This window comes from Gymnoscopelus braueri (genome assembly GCF_963280865.1).
Source record: "Gymnoscopelus braueri genome assembly, chromosome: 6".
NCBI lineage: Eukaryota > Metazoa > Chordata > Actinopteri > Myctophiformes > Myctophidae > Gymnoscopelus > Gymnoscopelus braueri.
This window is the reverse complement of record NC_137607.1, coordinates 13,363,558-13,385,241: the sequence shown is the minus strand read 5'-3', so window position 1 is coordinate 13,385,241 and position 21,684 is coordinate 13,363,558. Positions and strand designations below refer to the sequence as shown.

The window sequence follows — 21,684 nt, the reverse complement described above, 5'->3', positions numbered from 1 at the left end:
TGTAGCACACTTGTTTTCTCATAAATCTAATTACTGGACCACTTACTATTCATCCAGTTGAGTCAAATATGAAAGTTTACTGAGTGCCTTTCTATACAAAAAATTTAACTTTGTTTTTCATACAACTTCTCCTGTCTGTCTCATGTCATTCAAATAAACTTCTAACACTTACATTGTATCTTGGCCTCTCATCAGCCCCACTGGCTCTAGACTAGAGAACAAGTTAATACTAACTGTATAACTTTGTGTAGAGCTTCATTTGTATATGTTTGTGAATTATCATTCTGGGAAAAGGAGAAAACCCTTTTTTTAAATCTCAAACATAAAGCACCCAGTGTACTGGCCTTAGGTTGCCTACTGGAGGTTTTTGTTTGATCAGGAAAAAAGAGGCTATTTTTATACACTGATTATAAGTCTGTGGTCTTGTTTCCATGGTTGAGGATGTTGCTACTGCTACTCTATTGTCAAGGAGAATGTGAGATGTGTTTGATGAGCTCAAGACATTGGCTACTGTTCAAATTTAGGAAAACGTTAACGTAATGTGGGACTAAATAATACTATACTACAAATACTTTCATTGCCATTGTACATTATGCAGCTTCATTCATAATTCAGTCTCTAACAGTAGACCAGAGGAATGTGTCAAGTCATAGTGACTAGAATGAGGAAGAGCCTCCCCGCCGCGCGGCTCCTAACACACAATCACATCCATGATGCAAACTGCACTTTATAATAGAATACAATTACATTTATATTCATTAACCACTTACCCCAGCATAGTATTGTGGGGAAAGCTTTCACTGAAAATAGCAGATCGACAAGCTCCGCGTTCATTTGTGAGCTTGTCGATCGGCTATTTTCAGCTAAAGCTTTGAAAGTTAGTATTGAGCCCTGAGGGACTCCGGTTACCCATAGGGGTTTAAGTGGTTAAGAGCTGAAACATCAGATTCATCTTCATCTCTTCATATATCTGGAAAATGAAATCTTTTTTTTTTTTTTTACAAGCATGGTCGTATGGCGATTGGTTGATCAAACAAACAAAGGTTGACCATTGTGATCATTGATTGGTGATTGATTGCATGGTGATTTGACGAGCTGCCAATGATCAAAGTGCATGCTGTGGTGTTTCCTCAAAGGGGAGGTTCTGTAGTAAGTGTCATAAAGCAACACAGGCAGACAGACAGGATCACTCTACCTCTAGTCCCAGCCAGCAGTCTGATCATCATCATCCAGAGAAATACCATCATCAGTCACCATGGTTCGTGAAGTTAAAGACCTGGTGAGTGTTTAGCTATTGTTTATGTTCATATTTCGTTCTGTCATTGTCACATCCAGTAAGACGTTTTGGTTCAGGCTCAGGCAGTGCAATTGTTTAGAATATATAGGCGCCAATTTGTTCATTTGTTTCTATTTCCAGAGTTGAGTGTGTGTTTTAGTTATGATATCACAAAATAAGTAATACACCAATTGTGTTCTAAACACAATGTTTAAGTTTTTAACAATGAATATCTTCATTTCATGTTCCATATTTACTGTATGCCAGACATAGAATGGTTTGCAAACGTGTATGAGCCAGAAAGAAGGTGTGTAAATGTCACAAATATAAAGTGGACAGTGTGGATTTGAGTGGGAATGTATGCCTATAGGTGAATTGATGATCTGTCTGTCACCCATAGTATAATAATGTTTGACATTCTCTAGGACTCTTTCCGTGCCATCCTGGTGGAAGCTGGGGACAAGCTAGTGGTGGTGGACTTTACAGCCACATGGTGTGGCCCCTGCAAACAGATTGCCCCTCGCTTCAAGGTGAGAGATCAGATGATTGTGATCGCAGAGTTGGAGCTCATCGATAGCATAGATAGACTTAATCACTTAAGCCCTGTTTTTAGACTTCTTCATACAACTGTGTTGCATGAAAATAGCCAATCTACAAGCTTGTCACTGTGCAATATGTTGTGAGCTGGTAGATCTGCTATTTTTCTATTTTTGAAAGATTTTGCCTATGATGGGGTACGCCCAAAATGTGGACGCCAGGTTGAAAGTGGTTTAGGATGTAGACTGGACTGGAAGTGAGTCAAAGAAGACAGAACCAGCTTGGGCTCAGATACTGTAGCTGTTGTTCCATATTTTCATTATTACTTGTCTTATGAGCTCTCTCCATCAAGACTTGAAAATCCAACCTTGAATGATGTTGATTCAAGGTTGTGTATTTTGCCAGCTGTACGTCCAGTATTAGCTGTCATAAACCAATTCCATGCTGATGTAATCTATTCTCCCATAGGAATTGGCAGAAAAAGCAGAGAACATGAACGTAGTCTTCCTGAAGGTCGATGTGGATGTGGCAGCGGTAAGTCAGTGTGTTTTACCTATACAGCCCACCAGTTTCTGGCAACATTAAGGCAAGAAATAGGCTGTGCAGTTGCTCAACATCTAGTTTAGTTTTAGTTTATTTTCTGTGGGTGTATGGGCGCAGCACAACAAGAGAAAATATCGATTTCTTGCTCCTCACAGTGACATGCTTATTTTCCTCTTTAATTATCTCACCAAACCGTGTGGTTGTGGTTCCGATTGACATTGTGTATAATGCTGCTATGGCAAACATCGTCTACGTTGATACTCCTGTCATCAACAAGCGGAACATGTGGAAGTGAACGCAACAGCGAATGCAACTAAGATCTAAGAACTCTATACTGGCCATGCTTACAAGGTGAAAGGTCTTGGTCGTTTTAATGGGGGTCATACCTATGTTCCCCGGGTTCTATGTTCCCCACTAAGGTTATGGTTAGGGTTAGGTTTAGGTTAGGTCCTATATTCCCCGCTCTCCCTAGGAAAGCGGGGAACATAGAACCTGGGGAACATAGGTACGGTCCCGTTTTAATGTCTGACAAGCATTTTCACCGTCTCTCTCTTCTCCCTTCTCAGGACGTGTCAGCAGAATGTAAAGTCAAGTGTATGCCCACATTCCAGTTCTACAAGAATGGAAAGATGGTAAGCTATTTAGTTGAAGTATGTGTTCAGGAATAACTAGTCTCGCAAGCCAGACTGTTGCCTCCCACAATTGTACAGTACAGTACATACAGTCTGGAGCACGGAAGCTCTGAAAATGATCAGAGGATAAAGCGGATGTGACGCCTCCTCCCGCTTCCGTTTCGTCACAATTCGTTCTCATATAAATTTAAATAATTGAAGCATACATAGCTTGCTGCTTATCAAAAATTGAAATTGTAATATCAAATGTAGTTATTTTAAATTAGTATTTTTGTGAACGGAGTTGACGAGCAGATGACAGCTTCCGCTCTCGGTAGTTCCAGACTCGTATTCGGAGATTGAGGAATAGTTGTCTGGCTACGTGTGACTTAAGGAATAATCATCAGTTATTTGAGCAGTGGAGACTGGAAGAAAACATCAGTATTAAATGTGTTTTCCTTTTTCGTTTAACTGTTATACCACTTTGTTGAATACTCTATTCTTATTTGGTCAATCAAGGCATGCTCTCTTTATTTGCATTGCTGTGGAAGCAGGTCATCTTTGGCTAATAAAAGCATCATTTTGCATTTGAATAAAGTAGGTGTATAATAAGAGGGATACTGTACAATGAGGTGGTCATTATTGGAACAAAAACCCAGACAGGGTGACCCAAGACCGTCAAAGCGGTGGGGGTCCTTTTCAGGCCAAGGACCCCTTAGCTGAGAGAGAGAAGAAGCAGGGACCCCCTCCTAGCTTGTATACAATTGTGATACAGATTAAACCTTTTCAGAGATTTCATAGATAGCTTCATTTACTTTTATCAGTGTTGTGTAAATTAATGTTCCTTTTATTTGTTCGTTTATTTCAGACATTTAACCACTTAAACCCTCAGTACTTAGTAAACTTGACCTTTGGCTCTGTACTTGGTTTGCTGATCTACAAGCTCTTGTGAGCTTGTAGATCGTGTGAGCGTGTAGTTCCCCTCAGTATAGGGATGCTAGGGTTCAAGTGGTTCATGTAAAAAGGATGATCCTATCACACAAAGATTTGCCGAGCCCCCTGTAGTAACTCTGAGGACCCCCTGTTGAAGACCCCTGACTTAATGCATTATTTTCTTTTTAGGTTGAGGAGTTCTCTGGGGCCAATTATGACAAGCTGGTGGAGAAAGTGACAGCTCTACGTTCCTGAGAGAAAGCCCTTCCACCCATCCCAATGCACCTCAACTGTAGAAGAACGGGAGCCAACGGGAGCCAAACATTGTTTGTTTTTCTGTATGCACCATGTGAACATTGGTTATGGTTTCATTAAAAACAACCATTTTTAGTCTGAATGGTTGGCTGCATGTCACCCCCCCTCTGCCCTCAGGTTCCTGTCACTCTGCTGTCCCATTTGAATGGAGGGAAAACATTTTAGTCCTGTTTTGTCTCAGAGAGGATTGATGATGGGATTTTTCCTCTGTATGTCATCCTCATTTGGTGGATTTAATAAATGAAAATAAGTAACGGAACTAATGCTTTTGCTTTTCATGTGTGAATTATGTTAATTCGGTTCATTTAAGCTGGCACTGCAGCTTAGCCTGGTAAACCCCCTCCCTCCGGAAATCTCATTTGCATTTGATTTCAGGGAGGTCTGGGATTGCACAAGGAGTAAGCATGCCCGAACACTGCGTGTCCGAACCAATCAGCGGCTGCTAGGGGCGGGATCATCCAATCACCTGCCTAGTAGCTTGAAAAAAAGAAAAACTGTCTGTCATCGATTCTGCGCCCGGAGTCTCAGATGCAAGTACGCTGTGAAACAAAATGTGTGTCGCAAGCTTCTTCCATTTGACGGAGTGAGGTTAACTGCAGCTTGCATTATGAACGAAATTTTAATTTAATGCTTAGTTAGTACAATATGAATGCCTATCTGCATGGCAGAGCTCGTATGCCATGTGGGCTAAACAACACGCCAACAAGTGAACACCAATATAAAACATGTTTGGTGCTAAAGGATAATGTAGACATCGAGGAGTGCTTTACTGATGTCACAGTGACTATGCACAGCCTATCCCCACCAGACCCCAATTATCATTTCTCTGAAACAAGAGGGCAGGAAATGTTATCAATTATTCAATTTTCCTTTCAGTCTGAGTATTAGGACTGTAGCCATATGCTCCTGGCATCTCTTTTTGGCACAAGTTCATCTTGAACGTGCTGTAGGCCTACTGGAAACTGGAAAAGCCAAAGACTCCTCAGCACTCACCACTTGTAAATAGGATTCTGACTGGTCAGAGGTTGCCGCACCCTACTGTAGCATTGATTTGTTTACTCCAATAAAAAATACAAATAGACTTTAGAAAGAATAGAAAATATACAAAACTAACTAAAATAACTAATCCCTGTAGATTTATTTCTGCTATTTTACCCTTAAAGTATAGTTTTAGTCTTTGTCAATTTGGTCAACTTTGGCAACACAAGCATTGGTGCTATGTTAAGTGAAACTGGGATGTGTACATGACTGAGACATGTACCTATTGTGAACTTCTTAAATCTTCCTCCTATATTTAAAAAATCACACCCAGTGTGAAGTGGGCGGTGTGGTCACAGTGGTCATCACAGTGATGGAAGTTCACTTAAAGAAAAGTAATATTGTGGACCAACCATTGTACACCCCTAACTTAAAAAAACATAAATGTGTTTTTTTTAAGTGCATAGTCCTATTTATAGGGCTATGCACATGTGTCATGTTTCACTAGCCAATCACAGTCCTGAATAGACTGTGATTGGCCAATCACGGTGCAGGGTTAGGGGGGTACACTGGTGGCCAATCACAGCGCAGGGTTGGGGGGGTGCAATGGGTGGGGGGGGTACAATGGTGGCCAATCACAGTGCAGCGAATGTCGATGTCCAAACCTCACATATAGGGGCAGTTTCACCGCCCAAAAATCACACCCAGTGTGAAGTGGGTGGTGTGGTCATCACAGTGGTCATCATAGTGATGGAAGCTCACTTTTTTTTTAAATGGATTTTTTGAAGTGCATAATCCTATTTATAGGATAAAACCATAAAAACCATAAACCATAAAAACTTAAACTAGCAAACACACTCACGAATCTAACAAAACAGAAAACAAAAATAATCTATAATAAACTACCAACAGGTAACATGACCACAAAAAATATTCATAACATTGCGAGAACACGAAAATGGGAGAGGGAGCATTTCAAGCAAAAGTGTATTTTTTTTGGCACCTGCTGAAACCACGGGTGTGATTTTGTTTTACATTTATCAGTAAAGAAGCTTTTTCAAGATATCTTATGCTTTAATAAAAATTTGCAAAATGTAATAAAAATGTGCAAATAGTTTACACATATACACTGGACATATACATACTGTACAAGCTCATATAGCTTGTATTTTCTTGTACATTTTGAAAAATCTGGAATAATCTTGGGGGGTCCCTGGCACAAAATATTTTGAGAAGGGGGTCCGCGGCTATAATACATATCAATGTGGGTGTCCTTGTTGTGCAAAAGTGTCCTCCTTTCTGAGGTTCTGCTGGTGGCCACCCTAATTGTAGTGTAAAAAGTACAATATTTTCCTATGAGAATGAATGAATACTTTTTATTTTCGTGTCTGGCTGCCTCAACACAGCCCATCCCTTTGGGGATTATTCAAACACATTGTAAAGAACACAATATTTCCAGTGCCAACATGCTGACACCAAAATAATAAACAATATAAATACAGATAGTTTAGTAATCTATCTTTTCAAACTTGAGAGTGGAGGGAAAGAGAGAGAGAGAGAGAAACAACTCATATAAGAATGTTTGCTACATTAGTTCTTTCAAACAATCAACCTGATTCCACAACATTACTGTAATACCTATTTTCATGTTCTCATCCAGATAAACCTTTATTGATTAAATTCAGGTGTCAAAGCAGCAGCAACAGCAGTGGGGAAAAAACAGCAGAGGTACTGGCAGAGAGTCAAGATCAAGCTTGTAAATCTGATCTAATAGTTTGGCTACTTTTACATGAAACTGTCATTCGCCAAGTACAACATTTTGAAAAAGAACAAGAAACATCATGAGATGAAATAAGCAGATACAAGGTTTAAGTCCAACAGTGTGGAGTATTATGATTCAGTGTACTCTAACATGACAGTGACGAGTCCTAAATCCTAAAGGTATATTATTTTGTGTTTCAACAGGTGATGTGTGGTTGGTTGACTTGACCAGCTGTCCAGTGGTGTGACTGGTTCAGAGGTGCTCTTGCTTTTCAATCTGTGTCTGGACCTCACTGAATCGAGACCGGGATACAAGTCAAGTCACCTTTATTTGTACAGTATAGCACATTTAAAAAACAACTTTCATTGAAAATAACAGCACATAGACCTAAAATACAGCATAGTTCAAAAGAAAAGCAATATAGTTTAAACTCAAAAGTGAATTACATTCAGTGGGCAAAACAGAGTTAGTCAGAGTTAGTTTCCCTCAGACTGAGCTAAAAGCAATAGAAAACAAGTGAGGTTTTAAGGTGGATTTAAAATGTTCAATGGTGGAGCTGGACTTTTTGTGTAATGGGAGATTGTTCCAGAGTCTGGGGGCAACAACAGAAAAGGCCTTAAAGGTTAAAGGTCACCTTTAGTTTTGAGGTGTGTTGGGGGAACTGTAAGGAGCTTTTGGGAAGATGACCTAAGTGACCTGGGAGCAGGAGGTGCAGTAAGTAGATCATAAATATATTGTGGAGCTAAGCCATTCAAGGCTTTAAAAAAAATATGAAAAAGGACACGAGACAAACATTTAATGAAGACAAGCACCAAATGATTTCAATTAAAGCTATTATTTTACAAAGGATTATAGTCCCACCTCTAAATGTTGATGCATTTAATACATAGGACCACAGTGGAAACAAGTCCCCAGGTCTTCTTTGTGTTATCCTTTTAGCCTTGTCTTATTTTACCACATGCTGTTTACATTTCTGGCTAATAAAGTATCCAATCAATAAAAATAATAAAAAGTCAACTCAAACCTGATACAAACTGTAATGAACCACTTAAAACCAATATATACTTCCATCTATGGGTGGGTCCCATAGATGGAAGAGTATAAACCCCTAGAGGTCTATACTTTCCCTCTACACACTATATCTTTTCACTGAAAATAGTCGGTCAACAATGCGTCAAATCATTTTTAGAATAATGATTAAAAAAGAAACGGTTTTGGATGTACAAGGTTTCCACCCGACAGAGACAATATTATACTTGGTGATTTATTTATTGAGGGAAATGTATGTGAAGCTTTGCTCTCAGCATGTGGTGTGAGCCCTTGTGCATCAATAAGTGCAACTAAAGGTTTGTGGTAAGTGTTGATCAGTGGTGCACATATTGGCTTGGAGGAATTGGAGCTCATGCCTCCATACGTGGGTCATTCCAGAATTGGAGGACATTTGGGCTTTCAAATTTTTGAAAAATTAACCTTCTATTTGACACATTTCTGTTATATATTCATCAATAATAGGTACTAAACTATCAAAAGCTTGATTGGCTCAGCTCAGGCATCAAAGATATTTTTTTTATTACATGTTTTATTTATTGTTTGCTATACCTGGCGCAACCCTGTTACCAACACTCAGGAACCTACAAAAAGTGCATTCATGTATTTTTTTAATATAATTCCTTTACCATTAGGTTAAAGAAGTAACATTCTCTCCGAATAAACATTTGATTTCAGATATGAATTTATTTCAATTAGTTTAAGCAACTTTTGAAATCTGTCTTGCACAACTTTTCAATTGTGGCATGTTTCACTTTACTAATTTAAGTATTAATTTTCAAATATTTGCTCTAACCCATTATGCATATAATTACTTAAACTCTTTAAAGGACAATAGGTCAAACCCTTATGCGTTGAGAAAGACATTTATGTTAATATTTGATTAAAATGATAATGGTAACAGGGTTGAAATGACAGTAACAGGGTTGAATAGCTACATTAATTCTGATTATAGATTATTTTCAACGTGACAAATAAATGCTCAAGACCACATAATTAGTCTTTTAATAGCTTTTAATAACATAAAATGAAATATTATTTGAATAACTTTTAATATTTTTCACATGAGGATGGTTGGTAGGTAGTGTGGAAATGGAAAATGGACCAGGATGCAGCAGAGCTGTTCCAGAAAATCAGGGTTTTATTTTGCAAACAGGAGCTCACACAAGACACGTCTCACCAACATCAACCCCATCTGATTTCTAGTTTTCAAACACCTTTTATACCTGATCACCAGCTAACTTGAGGGAAGACTCTAACTAAGTAGTTCCACTTAGACACAGGTGGCATTGATCACACCTCAATTAGACCTAACCTGTCAAGCCTATTAAGTTAGAGGACATAACCATGTGTACAATGCAGACAATAACACATACTGTGTTAATGTTAATAAATTAACAAAGTATTACCTTCTGTGAAATTAATAATACAACCAGAAAATCAATATAACCAGGAAATCACATGACAACTTAAGGGGGATGAACACTCCTTCTTAAATGGTTATGTCCAGGAATTTAAGTCTGTAGACAAAGAATAGTGAAAGTGAATAGTGAAAACATGAGCAAGAGGAATCCGAACCTTCCCCTTGCAAACATTACACAATCAATGACCTCATACCTGAATATGAATGTGATTACATGTTTGGAATTTTGGGACTGGAGAAATGAGCCTCCATGATATTTTTCACCCCTTCTCCCTTTGGCTCACACATAACCTTGAAAAATAATAAGGTTTTTCCTACCACAAAAATGCTTAATAGTGAACTGGTATGGTTGGAGGGCTATAGACTATGCCTGGAGGATGCAGGCATTCTGATGTTGCATCAAGCTAGTGCATCCACCTTAGGGCTCAGTGGTCAGTCAGCAGCTTGAACTCCCTCCCCAGCAAGTAGTAGCGTAGTAGTAGTAGAATGATGACCTCTCCAATCTCGTCCTTGGTACGACTGCCTGGACGCATCCATCACTTGTACAGCCCCTTCAGTCAGATCTCTCTGACAGTCTCCTCTGCTGGAACAATGGTGCTGCAGAACCTCTGTCGATAAGTCTCTTCAGTAGCCTTGTATTTGTTTGGTTCTGCTGTTTTGATAGCTTCATATGACTCTGACTGTTGTTGTTCATCCATGCCAGCATATGCTTCAAGGGCCCGTCTGGTCCATAAAGTGACAACCGGGGCAACCCATTTTCCCTGCCTCCACCCCCATGCACTCAAACCGCACAGAGAAGCTCTCAGCATCCTCACCTTCTCTGATGTCTGGGATTCTCAGTTCTGAAACATGAGAAGCTGGAGTTCGGTTAGGTGGATTATCAGGTCTCTGATCCAGTGGCATGGGCTGTCGTGATGTCTCTGTGTCCATTGCACCAGAAGCTGTTTGGACTTGGTTACGGCCAGAACAAGATTTATTCAGTCCGTTTAGAACGACACATAAAGTTCCTCATCTCTTCCATGAAGCTAGTATCAACAGGTGGTGCCATTGGAGTACTCACTGTAGCCTCTTTTGGTCGCACCACTGGTCCTTAATCACTTGGTTTGGCGGCTACCAGAGAACAGTCAGATGGATCGGGAACAGAGATGACAACCCCTTTAACTGGAGGCCCCAACTCCATGCTCCCCTCACGCCAAACACTTTCTTGACTCCCCAGTTCAACTGGGTTCAGCCTGGTAGCTCGGCCTCTTCCACGACCACCTGGCATCATGGTCTACTTCACAGTTGTCAAATTCATAAAGGCATACCATCCCACCACTGCCACCAAACAACTATAACTCATTTTGACTACATGGTTAAAATAAAATGAAGCAATATAGTCTGTAAAATTCAATAATGTTTAAAATACGTAGATTAACCTAAATTATAGTTTAGATTATGTAATGTTTTTAATTTAACCATAAATAATAGTGTTTTAATTATATTAATGCAACCCTGTTAATGTTGTACAACCCTGTTACTCTAATCACATTAACAGGGCTGCAAGTAACAGGATTGCAAATCTATGCTAATGTCAGCTTTTTCTCAGGAATAGAAGCTAGCTGTTTAGATAGCTGTTAGGATTTACCACGAGGACAAACTCACATAAGTAAATAAGTACAGATTTTTTTGTCAAGTATTTATCTTATTCTGGAAATATGCATAACAGGGTTGCGTGAGTTAGGTTGAGACATTCAAGCAAGGCTGACAATGTTATAAAAATATGAATAATAGAAGAGAGGAGATACCTTTGCTCTACCCATGCTGTTAGGAAAGTGTTTGATGATGTCACTTCTAGTGTGTCATGTGACTCACACTTTTCTTCTTCTTTTACCATGCTAAAAAGGTTAAGGTAACAGGGTTGCATGCAAGTTGTGGGACACAGGTTCCTTGCATAATAATACTTATTTAAAATATTATGTTAATTAAAAAATATGTTTGCACATCTACAAGAGACATCTATGAACAAAATAATGCAAAAGAAAGTAGATTTAGATGTCATTTTAACAGTTTTATCTGAGATTCAATTTTGTCACCAAGGGGGTGGGACAAGAGAAAAGTAGCATTTTAGGGGTACTACAGACTTATTTGGTATTTCTTTTAAATATGTTCGAACATTTTTTTCTCCATGTTGATTTAGATTTGGTCTCAAGACAAGTCAAAGTTACACGACAACTGCATTATTTAGTATTTTGTAAATGGATTATTTGACATTTCTTGGGTGGGACGTAAAATGTCCTCCAATTCTGGAATGACCCACAGAACATCTTCAACTCTGGGATGTTGGTGGCTTTCCCCACATGAACGCTCACTTCAGGTGCTTCCACAACATTTCTGTTGGACTAAGGTCAGGACTTTGACTTGGCCATTCCAAAACAACGCTGTCTCCTCCCCCCCAAAATCTTTCAATTTACAATAGGCATTTAGCAGACGCTCTTAATCCATTTAATTACCCAGAATAGGGACACCAGGGTAAAGTAAATTGTTCCAGGGGCCTGGGAAATTAACATTGCTTCGACCATTTACTGAGCATGTGCGAAACACGTTGACGCGGAAGTAAGAGCGTGTTGTTTTCATGCCAACCATGATGCTATGCCGTTATATTATACAGCTCCGTTCCGTGAGCAGAAATTGGACTTCCGGTTTTCGAGCTAGCAGAAATAAGGCTTCCGGTTGCCTTCAAAATAAGATCTACATTTTTTTTATATTTTTTAAAAGACACAAATCTATTTTAAAAATACATTATGATGTATGCCTTTTAAATGGCTCATACTAAAACACTTCCAAGTGGCAAGTTTAAAAAAAGGACACAATTGCATATAAAAAATACATTTATGATGTACAGTATGTCTTTTTAATTGGCTTAGATCACTTCTAAGTGCCAGGTTGTTCCAGATTGAGGCTATTGACCCCCATCAAATGTGCACTTCACACCTAAATATGGGCCATTTGTAACAGGAATTTATTCAAAGGTTTGAAAACCACTGCATTTAGGTTAGAAACACTTTGAATGGTTAAGCATGCATTCTCTAATTAATGTTTGTCCTGCAAGTGTAAAGTGTAACCTGAAAACCTTATATTATTGCTTTCGTTTTTCCCTGCTAAATGTCTCTCCTTTCATTCTGCTGTAGTTAGGTAATAATTAAGTTATCAGTCCAACCCTGATTTTAAAGCAGATGCCTAGAATTACATAATTACGGTGCTTAGTGCCGGAACTTCCGAGGTACGCACGCGTTCGGGGAGACCCCCTCTACACCGCCACACTCTCCGCTAAGCGGCACTAAGGTGTAGACAAAAGTGGCGGGCCGTCCAGTGAGGTCAGGGGTCAGAAAAGGGCCTTTTTCAGTGCATAGCCTATACAAATTGGACACTGGACAGGAGACGGTGCTTAGTGCCGGAACTTCCGAGGTACGCACGCGTTCGGGGAGACCCCCTCTACACCGCCACACTCTCCGCTAAGCGGCACTAAGGTGTAGACAAAAGTGGCGGGCCGTCCAGTGAGGTCAGGGGTCAGAAAAGGGCCTTTTTCAGTGCATAGCCTATACAAATTGGACACTGGACAGGAGACGGAGCTTAGTGCCGGAACTTGCAAGGTACGCACGCGTTCGGGGAGACCCCCTCTACACCGCCACACTCTCCGCTAAGCGGCACTAAGGTGTAGACAAAAGTGGCGGGCCGTCCAGTGAGGTCAGGGGTCAGAAAAGGGCCTTTTTCAGTGCATAGCCTATACAAATTGGACACTGGACAGGAGACGGTGCTTAGTGCCGGAACTTGCAAGGTACGCACGCGTTCGGGGAGACCCCCTCTACACCGCCACACTCTCCGCTAAGCGGCACAGGTGTATTTTGAAAAGTGGCGGGCCGTCCAGTGAGGTCAGGGGTCAGAAAAGGGCCTTTTTCAGTGCATAGCCTATACAAATTGGACACTGGACAGGAGACGGAGCTTAGTGCCGGAACTTCTGAGGTACGCACGCGTTCGGGGAGACCCCCTCTACACCGCCACACTCTCCGCTAAGCGGCACAGGTGTATTTTGAAAAGTGGCGGGCCGTCCAGTGAGGTCAAGGGTCAGAAAAGGGCCTTTTTCAGTGCATAGCCTATACAAATTGGACACTGGACAGGAGACGGAGCTTAGTGCCGGAACTTGCAAGGTACGCACGCGTTCGGGGAGACACCCTCTACACCGCCACACTCTCCGCTAAGCGGCACAGGTGTATTTTGAAAAGTGGCGGGCCTCCAGTGAGGTCAGGGGTCAGAAAAGGGCCTTTTTCAGTGCATAGCCTATACAAATTGGACACTGGACAGGAGACGGAGCTTAGTGCCGGAACTTCTGCGGTACGCACGCGTTCGGGGAGACCCCCTCTACACCGCCACACTCTCCGCTAAGCGGCACAGGTGTATTTTGAAAAGTGGCGGGCCGTCCAGTGAGGTCAAGGGTCAGAAAAGGGCCTTTTTCAGTGCATAGCCTATACAAATTGGACACTGGACAGGAGACGGAGCTTAGTGCCGGAACTTGCAAGGTACGCACGCGTTCGGGGAGACCCCCTCTACACCGCCACACTCTCCGCTAAGCGGCACAGGTGTATTTTGAAAAGTGGCGGGCCGTCCAGTGAGGTCAAGGGTCAGAAAAGGGCCTTTTTCAGTGCATAGCCTATACAAATTGGACACTGGACAGGAGACGGAGCTTAGTGCCGGAACTTGCAAGGTACGCACGCGTTCGGGGAGACCCCCTCTACACCGCCACACTCTCCACTAAGCGGCACAGGTGTATTTTGAAAAGTGGCGGGCCGTCCAGTGAGGTCAGGGGTCAGAAAAGGGCCTTTTTCAGTGCATAGCCTATACAAATTGGACACTGGACAGGAGACGGAGCTTAGTGCCGGAACTTCTGAGGTACGCACGCGTTCGGGGAGACCCCTCTACACCGCCACACTCTCCGCTAAGCGGCACAGGTGTATTTTGAAAAGTGGCGGGCCGTCCAGTGAGGTCAAGGGTCAGAAAAGGGCCTTTTTCAGTGCATAGCCTATACAAATTGGACACTGGACAGGAGACGGAGCTTAGTGCCGGAACTTCTGAGGTACGCACGCGTTCGGGGAGACCCCCTCTACACCGCCACACTCTCCGCTAAGCGGCACAGGTGTATTTTGAAAAGTGGCGGGCCGTCCAGTGAGGTCAAGGGTCAGAAAAGGGCCTTTTTCAGTGCATAGCCTATACAAATTGGACACTGGACAGGAGACGGAGCTTAGTGCCGGAACTTCTGAGGTACGCACGCGTTCGGGGAGACCCCCTCTACACCGCCACACTCTCCGCTAAGCGGCACAGGTGTATTTTGAAAAGTGGCGGGCCGTCCAGTGAGGTCAAGGGTCAGAAAAGGGCCTTTTTCAGTGCATAGCCTATACAAATTGGACACTGGACAGGAGACGGAGCTTAGTGCCGGAACTTGCAAGGTACGCACGCGTTCGGGGAGACCCCCTCTACACCGCCACACTCTCCGCTAAGCGGCACAGGTGTATTTTGAAAAGTGGCGGGCCGTCCAGTGAGGTCAGGGGTCAGAAAAGGGCCTTTTTCAGTGCATAGCCTATACAAATTGGACACTGGACAGGAGACGGAGCTTAGTGCCGGAACTTCTGAGGTACGCACGCGTTCGGGGAGACCCCCTCTACACCGCCACACTCTCCGCTAAGCGGCACAGGTGTATTTTGAAAAGTGGCGGGCCGTCCAGTGAGGTCAAGGGTCAGAAAAGGGCCTTTTTCAGTGCATAGCCTATACAAATTGGACACTGGACAGGAGACGGAGCTTAGTGCCGGAACTTGCAAGGTACGCACACGTTCGGGGAGACCCCCTCTACACCGCCACACTCTCCGCTAAGCGGCACAGGTGTATTTTGAAAAGTGGCGGGCCGTCCAGTGAGGTCAGGGGTCAGAAAAGGGCCTTTTTCAGTGCATAGCCTATACAAATTGGACACTGGACAGGAGACGGAGCTTAGTGCCGGAACTTGCAAGGTACGCACGCGTACGGGGAGACCCCCTCTACACCGCCACACTCTCCGCTAAGCGGCACAGGTGTATTTTGAAAAGTGGCGGGCCGTCCAGTGAGGTCAAGGGTCAGAAAAGGGCCTTTTTCAGTGCATAGCCTATACAAATTGGACACTGGACAGGAGACGGAGCTTAGTGCCGGAACTTGCAAGGTACGCACGCGTTCGGGGAGACCCCCTCTACACCGCCACACTCTCCACTAAGCGGCACAGGTGTATTTTGAAAAGTGGCGGGCCGTCCAGTGAGGTCAGGGGTCAGAAAAGGGCCTTTTTCAGTGCATAGCCTATACAAATTGGACACTGGACAGGAGACGGAGCTTAGTGCCGGAACTTCTGAGGTACGCACGCGTTCGGGGAGACCCCTCTACACCGCCACACTCTCCGCTAAGCGGCACAGGTGTATTTTGAAAAGTGGCGGGCCGTCCAGTGAGGTCAAGGGTCAGAAAAGGGCCTTTTTCAGTGCATAGCCTATACAAATTGGACACTGGACAGGAGACGGAGCTTAGTGCCGGAACTTCTGAGGTACGCACGCGTTCGGGGAGACCCCCTCTACACCGCCACACTCTCCGCTAAGCGGCACAGGTGTATTTTGAAAAGTGGCGGGCCGTCCAGTGAGGTCAAGGGTCAGAAAAGGGCCTTTTTCAGTGCATAGCCTATACAAATTGGACACTGGACAGGAGACGGAGCTTAGTGCCGGAACTTGCAAGGTACGCACGCGTTCGGGGAGACCCCCTCTACACCGCCACACTCTCCGCTAAGCGGCACAGGTGTATTTTGAAAAGTGGCGGGCCGTCCAGTGAGGTCAGGGGTCAGAAAAGGGCCTTTTTCAGTGCATAGCCTATACAAATTGGACACTGGACAGGAGACGGAGCTTAGTGCCGGAACTTCTGAGGTACGCACGCGTTCGGGGAGACCCCCTCTACACCGCCACACTCTCCGCTAAGCGGCACAGGTGTATTTTGAAAAGTGGCGGGCCGTCCAGTGAGGTCAAGGGTCAGAAAAGGGCCTTTTTCAGTGCATAGCCTATACAAATTGGACACTGGACAGGAGACGGAGCTTAGTGCCGGAACTTGCAAGGTACGCACACGTTCGGGGAGACCCCCTCTACACCGCCACACTCTCCGCTAAGCGGCACAGGTGTATTTTGAAAAGTGGCGGGCCGTCCAGTGAGGTCAGGGGTCAGAAAAGGGCCTTTTTCAGTGCATAGCCTATACAAATTGGACACTGGACAGGAGACGGAGCTTAGTGCCGGAACTTGCAAGGTACGCACGCGTACGGGGAGACCCCCTCTACACCGCCACACTCTCCGCTAAGCGGCACAGGTGTATTTTGAAAAGTGGCGGGCCGTCCAGTGAGGTCAAGGGTCAGAAAAGGGCCTTTTTCAGTGCATAGCCTATACAAATTGGACACTGGACAGGAGACGGAGCTTAGTGCCGGAACTTGCAAGGTACGCACGCGTTCGGGGAGACCCCCTCTACACCGCCACACTCTCCACTAAGCGGCACAGGTGTATTTTGAAAAGTGGCGGGCCGTCCAGTGAGGTCAGGGGTCAGAAAAGGGCCTTTTTCAGTGCATAGCCTATACAAATTGGACACTGGACAGGAGACGGAGCTTAGTGCCGGAACTTCTGAGGTACGCACGCGTTCGGGGAGACCCCTCTACACCGCCACACTCTCCGCTAAGCGGCACAGGTGTATTTTGAAAAGTGGCGGGCCGTCCAGTGAGGTCAAGGGTCAGAAAAGGGCCTTTTTCAGTGCATAGCCTATACAAATTGGACACTGGACAGGAGACGGAGCTTAGTGCCGGAACTTGCAAGGTACGCACGCGTTCGGGGAGACCCCCTCTACACCGCCACACTCTCCGCTAAGCGGCACTAAGGTGTAGACAAAAGTGGCGGGCCGTCCAGTGAGGTCAGGGGTCAGAAAAGGGCCTTTTTCAGTGCATAGCCTATACAAATTGGACACTGGACAGGAGACGGAGCTTAGTGCCGGAACTTCTGAGGTACGCACGCGTTCGGGGAGACCCCCTCTACACCGCCACACTCTCCGCTAAGCGGCACAGGTGTATTTTGAAAAGTGGCGGGCCGTCCAGTGAGGTCAAGGGTCAGAAAAGGGCCTTTTTCAGTGCATAGCCTATACAAATTGGACACTGGACAGGAGACGGAGCTTAGTGCCGGAACTTGCAAGGTACGCACGCGTTCGGGGAGACACCCTCTACACCGCCACACTCTCCGCTAAGCGGCACAGGTGTATTTTGAAAAGTGGCGGGCCGTCCAGTGAGGTCAGGGGTCAGAAAAGGGCCTTTTTCAGTGCATAGCCTATACAAATTGGACACTGGACAGGAGACGGAGCTTAGTGCCGGAACTTCTGCGGTACGCACGCGTTCGGGGAGACCCCCTCTACACCGCCACACTCTCCGCTAAGCGGCACAGGTGTATTTTGAAAAGTGGCGGGCCGTCCAGTGAGGTCAGGGGTCAGAAAAGGGCCTTTTTCAGTGCATAGCCTATACAAATTGGACACTGGACAGGAGACGGAGCTTAGTGCCGGAACTTGCAAGGTACGCACGCGTTCGGGGAGACCCCCTCTACACCGCCACACTCTCCGCTAAGCGGCACTAAGGTGTAGACAAAAGTGGCGGGCCGTCCAGTGAGGTCAGGGGTCAGAAAAGGGCCTTTTTCAGTGCATAGCCTATACAAATTGGACACTGGACAGGAGACGGTGCTTAGTGCCGGAACTTGCAAGGTACGCACGCGTTCGGGGAGACCCCCTCTACACCGCCACACTCTCCGCTAAGCGGCACAGGTGTATTTTGAAAAGTGGCGGGCCGTCCAGTGAGGTCAGGGGTCAGAAAAGGGCCTTTTTCAGTGCATAGCCTATACAAATTGGACACTGGACAGGAGACGGAGCTTAGTGCCGGAACTTCTGAGGTACGCACGCGTTCGGGGAGACCCCCTCTACACCGCCACACTCTCCGCTAAGCGGCACAGGTGTATTTTGAAAAGTGGCGGGCCGTCCAGTGAGGTCAAGGGTCAGAAAAGGGCCTTTTTCAGTGCATAGCCTATACAAATTGGACACTGGACAGGAGACGGAGCTTAGTGCCGGAACTTGCAAGGTACGCACGCGTTCGGGGAGACACCCTCTACACCGCCACACTCTCCGCTAAGCGGCACAGGTGTATTTTGAAAAGTGGCGGGCCGTCCAGTGAGGTCAGGGGTCAGAAAAGGGCCTTTTTCAGTGCATAGCCTATACAAATTGGACACTGGACAGGAGACGGAGCTTAGTGCCGGAACTTGCAAGGTACGCACGCGTTCGGGGAGACCCCCTCTACACCGCCACACTCTCCGCTAAGCGGCACAGGTGTATTTTGAAAAGTGGCGGGCCGTCCAGTGAGGTCAAGGGTCAGAAAAGGGCCTTTTTCAGTGCATAGCCTATACAAATTGGACACTGGACAGGAGACGGAGCTTAGTGCCGGAACTTGCAAGGTACGCACGCGTTCGGGGAGACACCCTCTACACCGCCACACTCTCCGCTAAGCGGCACAGGTGTATTTTGAAAAGTGGCGGGCCGTCCAGTGAGGTCAGGGGTCAGAAAAGGGCCTTTTTCAGTGCATAGCCTATACAAATTGGACACTGGACAGGAGACGGAGCTTAGTGCCGGAACTTGCAAGGTACGCACGCGTTCGGGGAGACCCCCTCTACACCGCCACACTCTCCGCTAAGCGGCACAGGTGTATTTTGAAAAGTGGCGGGCCGTCCAGTGAGGTCAGGGGTCAGAAACGCAAACGCGGTCATTGGACGCAACCCCACACAACCCCACACAACCACACACAATAAAAGAATACAGACAAGGCTTTGAAAGTTTAAAAAAAATACCTTTTAATTACTCTTTACTAATAAAACAGTGTACAAATTATCAAAAAAAATAATAAATAAAGTTTCCAATATTTGTTTTTAAACATTGCCAATTGTCTTAAGGTGGACTGAGAGGCTACTTTAGTAGTTTAGTAGTCACAGATTTGATCAATTTACTTTATGTGTGTGTGTGTGTTAATAACAGCACTCATTATTCAAACACAAATCATGCAAAACTGTAAAAATGTGGAAGTTCTAGGAAGTGCAAACCACACTCAAAAGTATAAAATGGTACTGCGTGCAACGTACCTAAATGCAAACATCACTCAAATGTATAATAAACGGGTACAACATGCAATGTACCACGGTGCAAAGCTTTTGGAGCTGGGCTTAAAGTCACAAATCGTACAGATAATAACAAGTTGAAATTATGTGGTGGCAGCAAAGACTTTGCTTTGAAACACAAAAATAGACAGAAAGACGATACGAATTATCTTCCCATTGCTAAAGCAATACACGCAATGCAAAAACAACACACAGACAGAGACAATGTCAGCTTCTGGAGAGATGTTGCAATAGAACTTGGTTGGCCAATTAGTTCACAAAAAAGAGAGATGCTTTCTGTTAAACGTCTCCGTCAAATTTGGCAAGCAAATAGAGGTGATGTGAAAGGCCTTATTAATCTGTTTGATGAGGGAGACCAAAATACTCTTGCTTGTTCAGTTGATATTGGGAACATCCAGGATATGGATGACAATAGTGGATGTCCAGATAGTGGTGATACCTTGACCACAGAGAAGAAACATATTAGTGCATATTCAGATAAAGCTGACAAGATAGCTGCAGAGGTTCTACAAGCTAATACATCTGCTACACCCATGAAAATGCATGTGGGCAAAAGAAATGCCAAACATACACTAGGTGATGAGTGGGTGAGGCCAAAAAACAAACAAAAAAAAACTGTCTATTGCATTTGTGAAAAAACAAATGACCCAGCAAAAGCTATGCTTGAATGTAATCTCTGTGGAGGCTGGTATCATATGGACTGTGTGGGAGTTTCACCGAGTCGAGACTTTGATACTCTCACTTATGCCTGTTTATCCACCACTTGCAATCATGAGGCATTGACACAGGGGATTCTATATACAGAAAGAAATTGCCGTGTTCAGGTGCAGCCTAAGCCATTTGTGCACCATGGAGAGGAGGAAAAGTTGGTAGTGCAAGACAGCCCTGTAGTTGAACAGCCTTTTGTGGAACGTGAAACAGATCACTCCCCTGCACTTCATGAAAGCCCTGTAGACTATGTTTCGGCCCTACAAGAGCCGTTTGTGGAAATAGAACAGTCCTATGCACTTCATGAGTGCCCTGTAGATGAACAGCTTGATCAGTCTGGCAATCAATCTGTGGTGGGTCAGCCTAACATAGGACGTGAGTGTAAATTGAATAGTCTTGAAGAGGATGACATACAAATGCAGACTCTAGATGAAAGTACTGTTCAGAGTGTCATGGGACCTGGTGCAACACTAGGACCCTTCAAACACTGTGCCCTTGAACCTACTAGCTTTACTTTGCAGGCTTCCGAATGGGAACTTTTTCACTCCTACAGAGCCAAAGGAAGTAAGACTTTTAAGAGGTATGAATGGCAAGAGTTATTTGCCAGAAAGCTGAAGGAATCAAATCCTTACTGTATAATACGTTTTGCTAATCACAACTTTTCTATTGCTACCATCAGAAAAACATACAAGCCATGTTTTTGTACCATACGAGCATGTAAGAGTCATCTGATGAAACAGGCAAGTCACATTTGCAAACAACAGTACTTTAATAGAGATTATAGGTTTAAATTGGCTATGTTCATCTTCAGCGCTTTAGTTAATGCCAAAACACTGAAACAAGCAGGTAATATAGTATCTGCTGCTTGTATTGTACTTGGTAGCAAAAGGAACTCCAGCGAGGTGGAAGCTAGTATTGGCCGCATTAAGTATGAAACACAGAAGCTGCCAGGAATTGCAGGAATTATTGATAAAGAGCATGATCGAAAAGACAATTCATATGACACTGCGGTTGATGATATATTTTTTCAAAATCCAGGGCACACATTTCATGCTAAAACAATCCATGGTGTCACTCAAGAATTAGTCAAGAGCATCCCAGCGTTGTCCTTGTCAATGCACAATGACCCACTAGATTTGATACACAAATTATTAATCTGGTTGCATGATTGTAGTGTCCAAACAACTGCTATGGCAAAACATACAGACATCTGTAAAAAATGTGCATCGAAAGTTGAAAGCATTTCATGCGCGCCTACTGTTTTTGCATTACCGCTGACACAGAAATGT

General features: G+C 44.2%; 1 protein-coding gene across 1 annotated transcript; it reads left to right on the top strand.

Moving 5' to 3' along the window:
* Window positions 1-1,219: 1,219 nt before the first annotated feature.
* On the top strand, window positions 1,220-4,155 carry LOC308086346 (thioredoxin-like; the record flags this gene model as incomplete). The annotated part of the gene is made up of 5 exons (XM_080429867.1): window positions 1,220-1,279; window positions 1,702-1,806; window positions 2,282-2,347; window positions 2,923-2,988; window positions 4,090-4,155. Exons 1-5 carry the CDS (start codon window positions 1,256-1,258, stop codon window positions 4,153-4,155), a joined length of 327 nt encoding a protein of 108 aa, XP_080285993.1. The 5' UTR covers window positions 1,220-1,255.
* Between the last annotated feature and the right edge of the window lie 17,529 nt (window positions 4,156-21,684).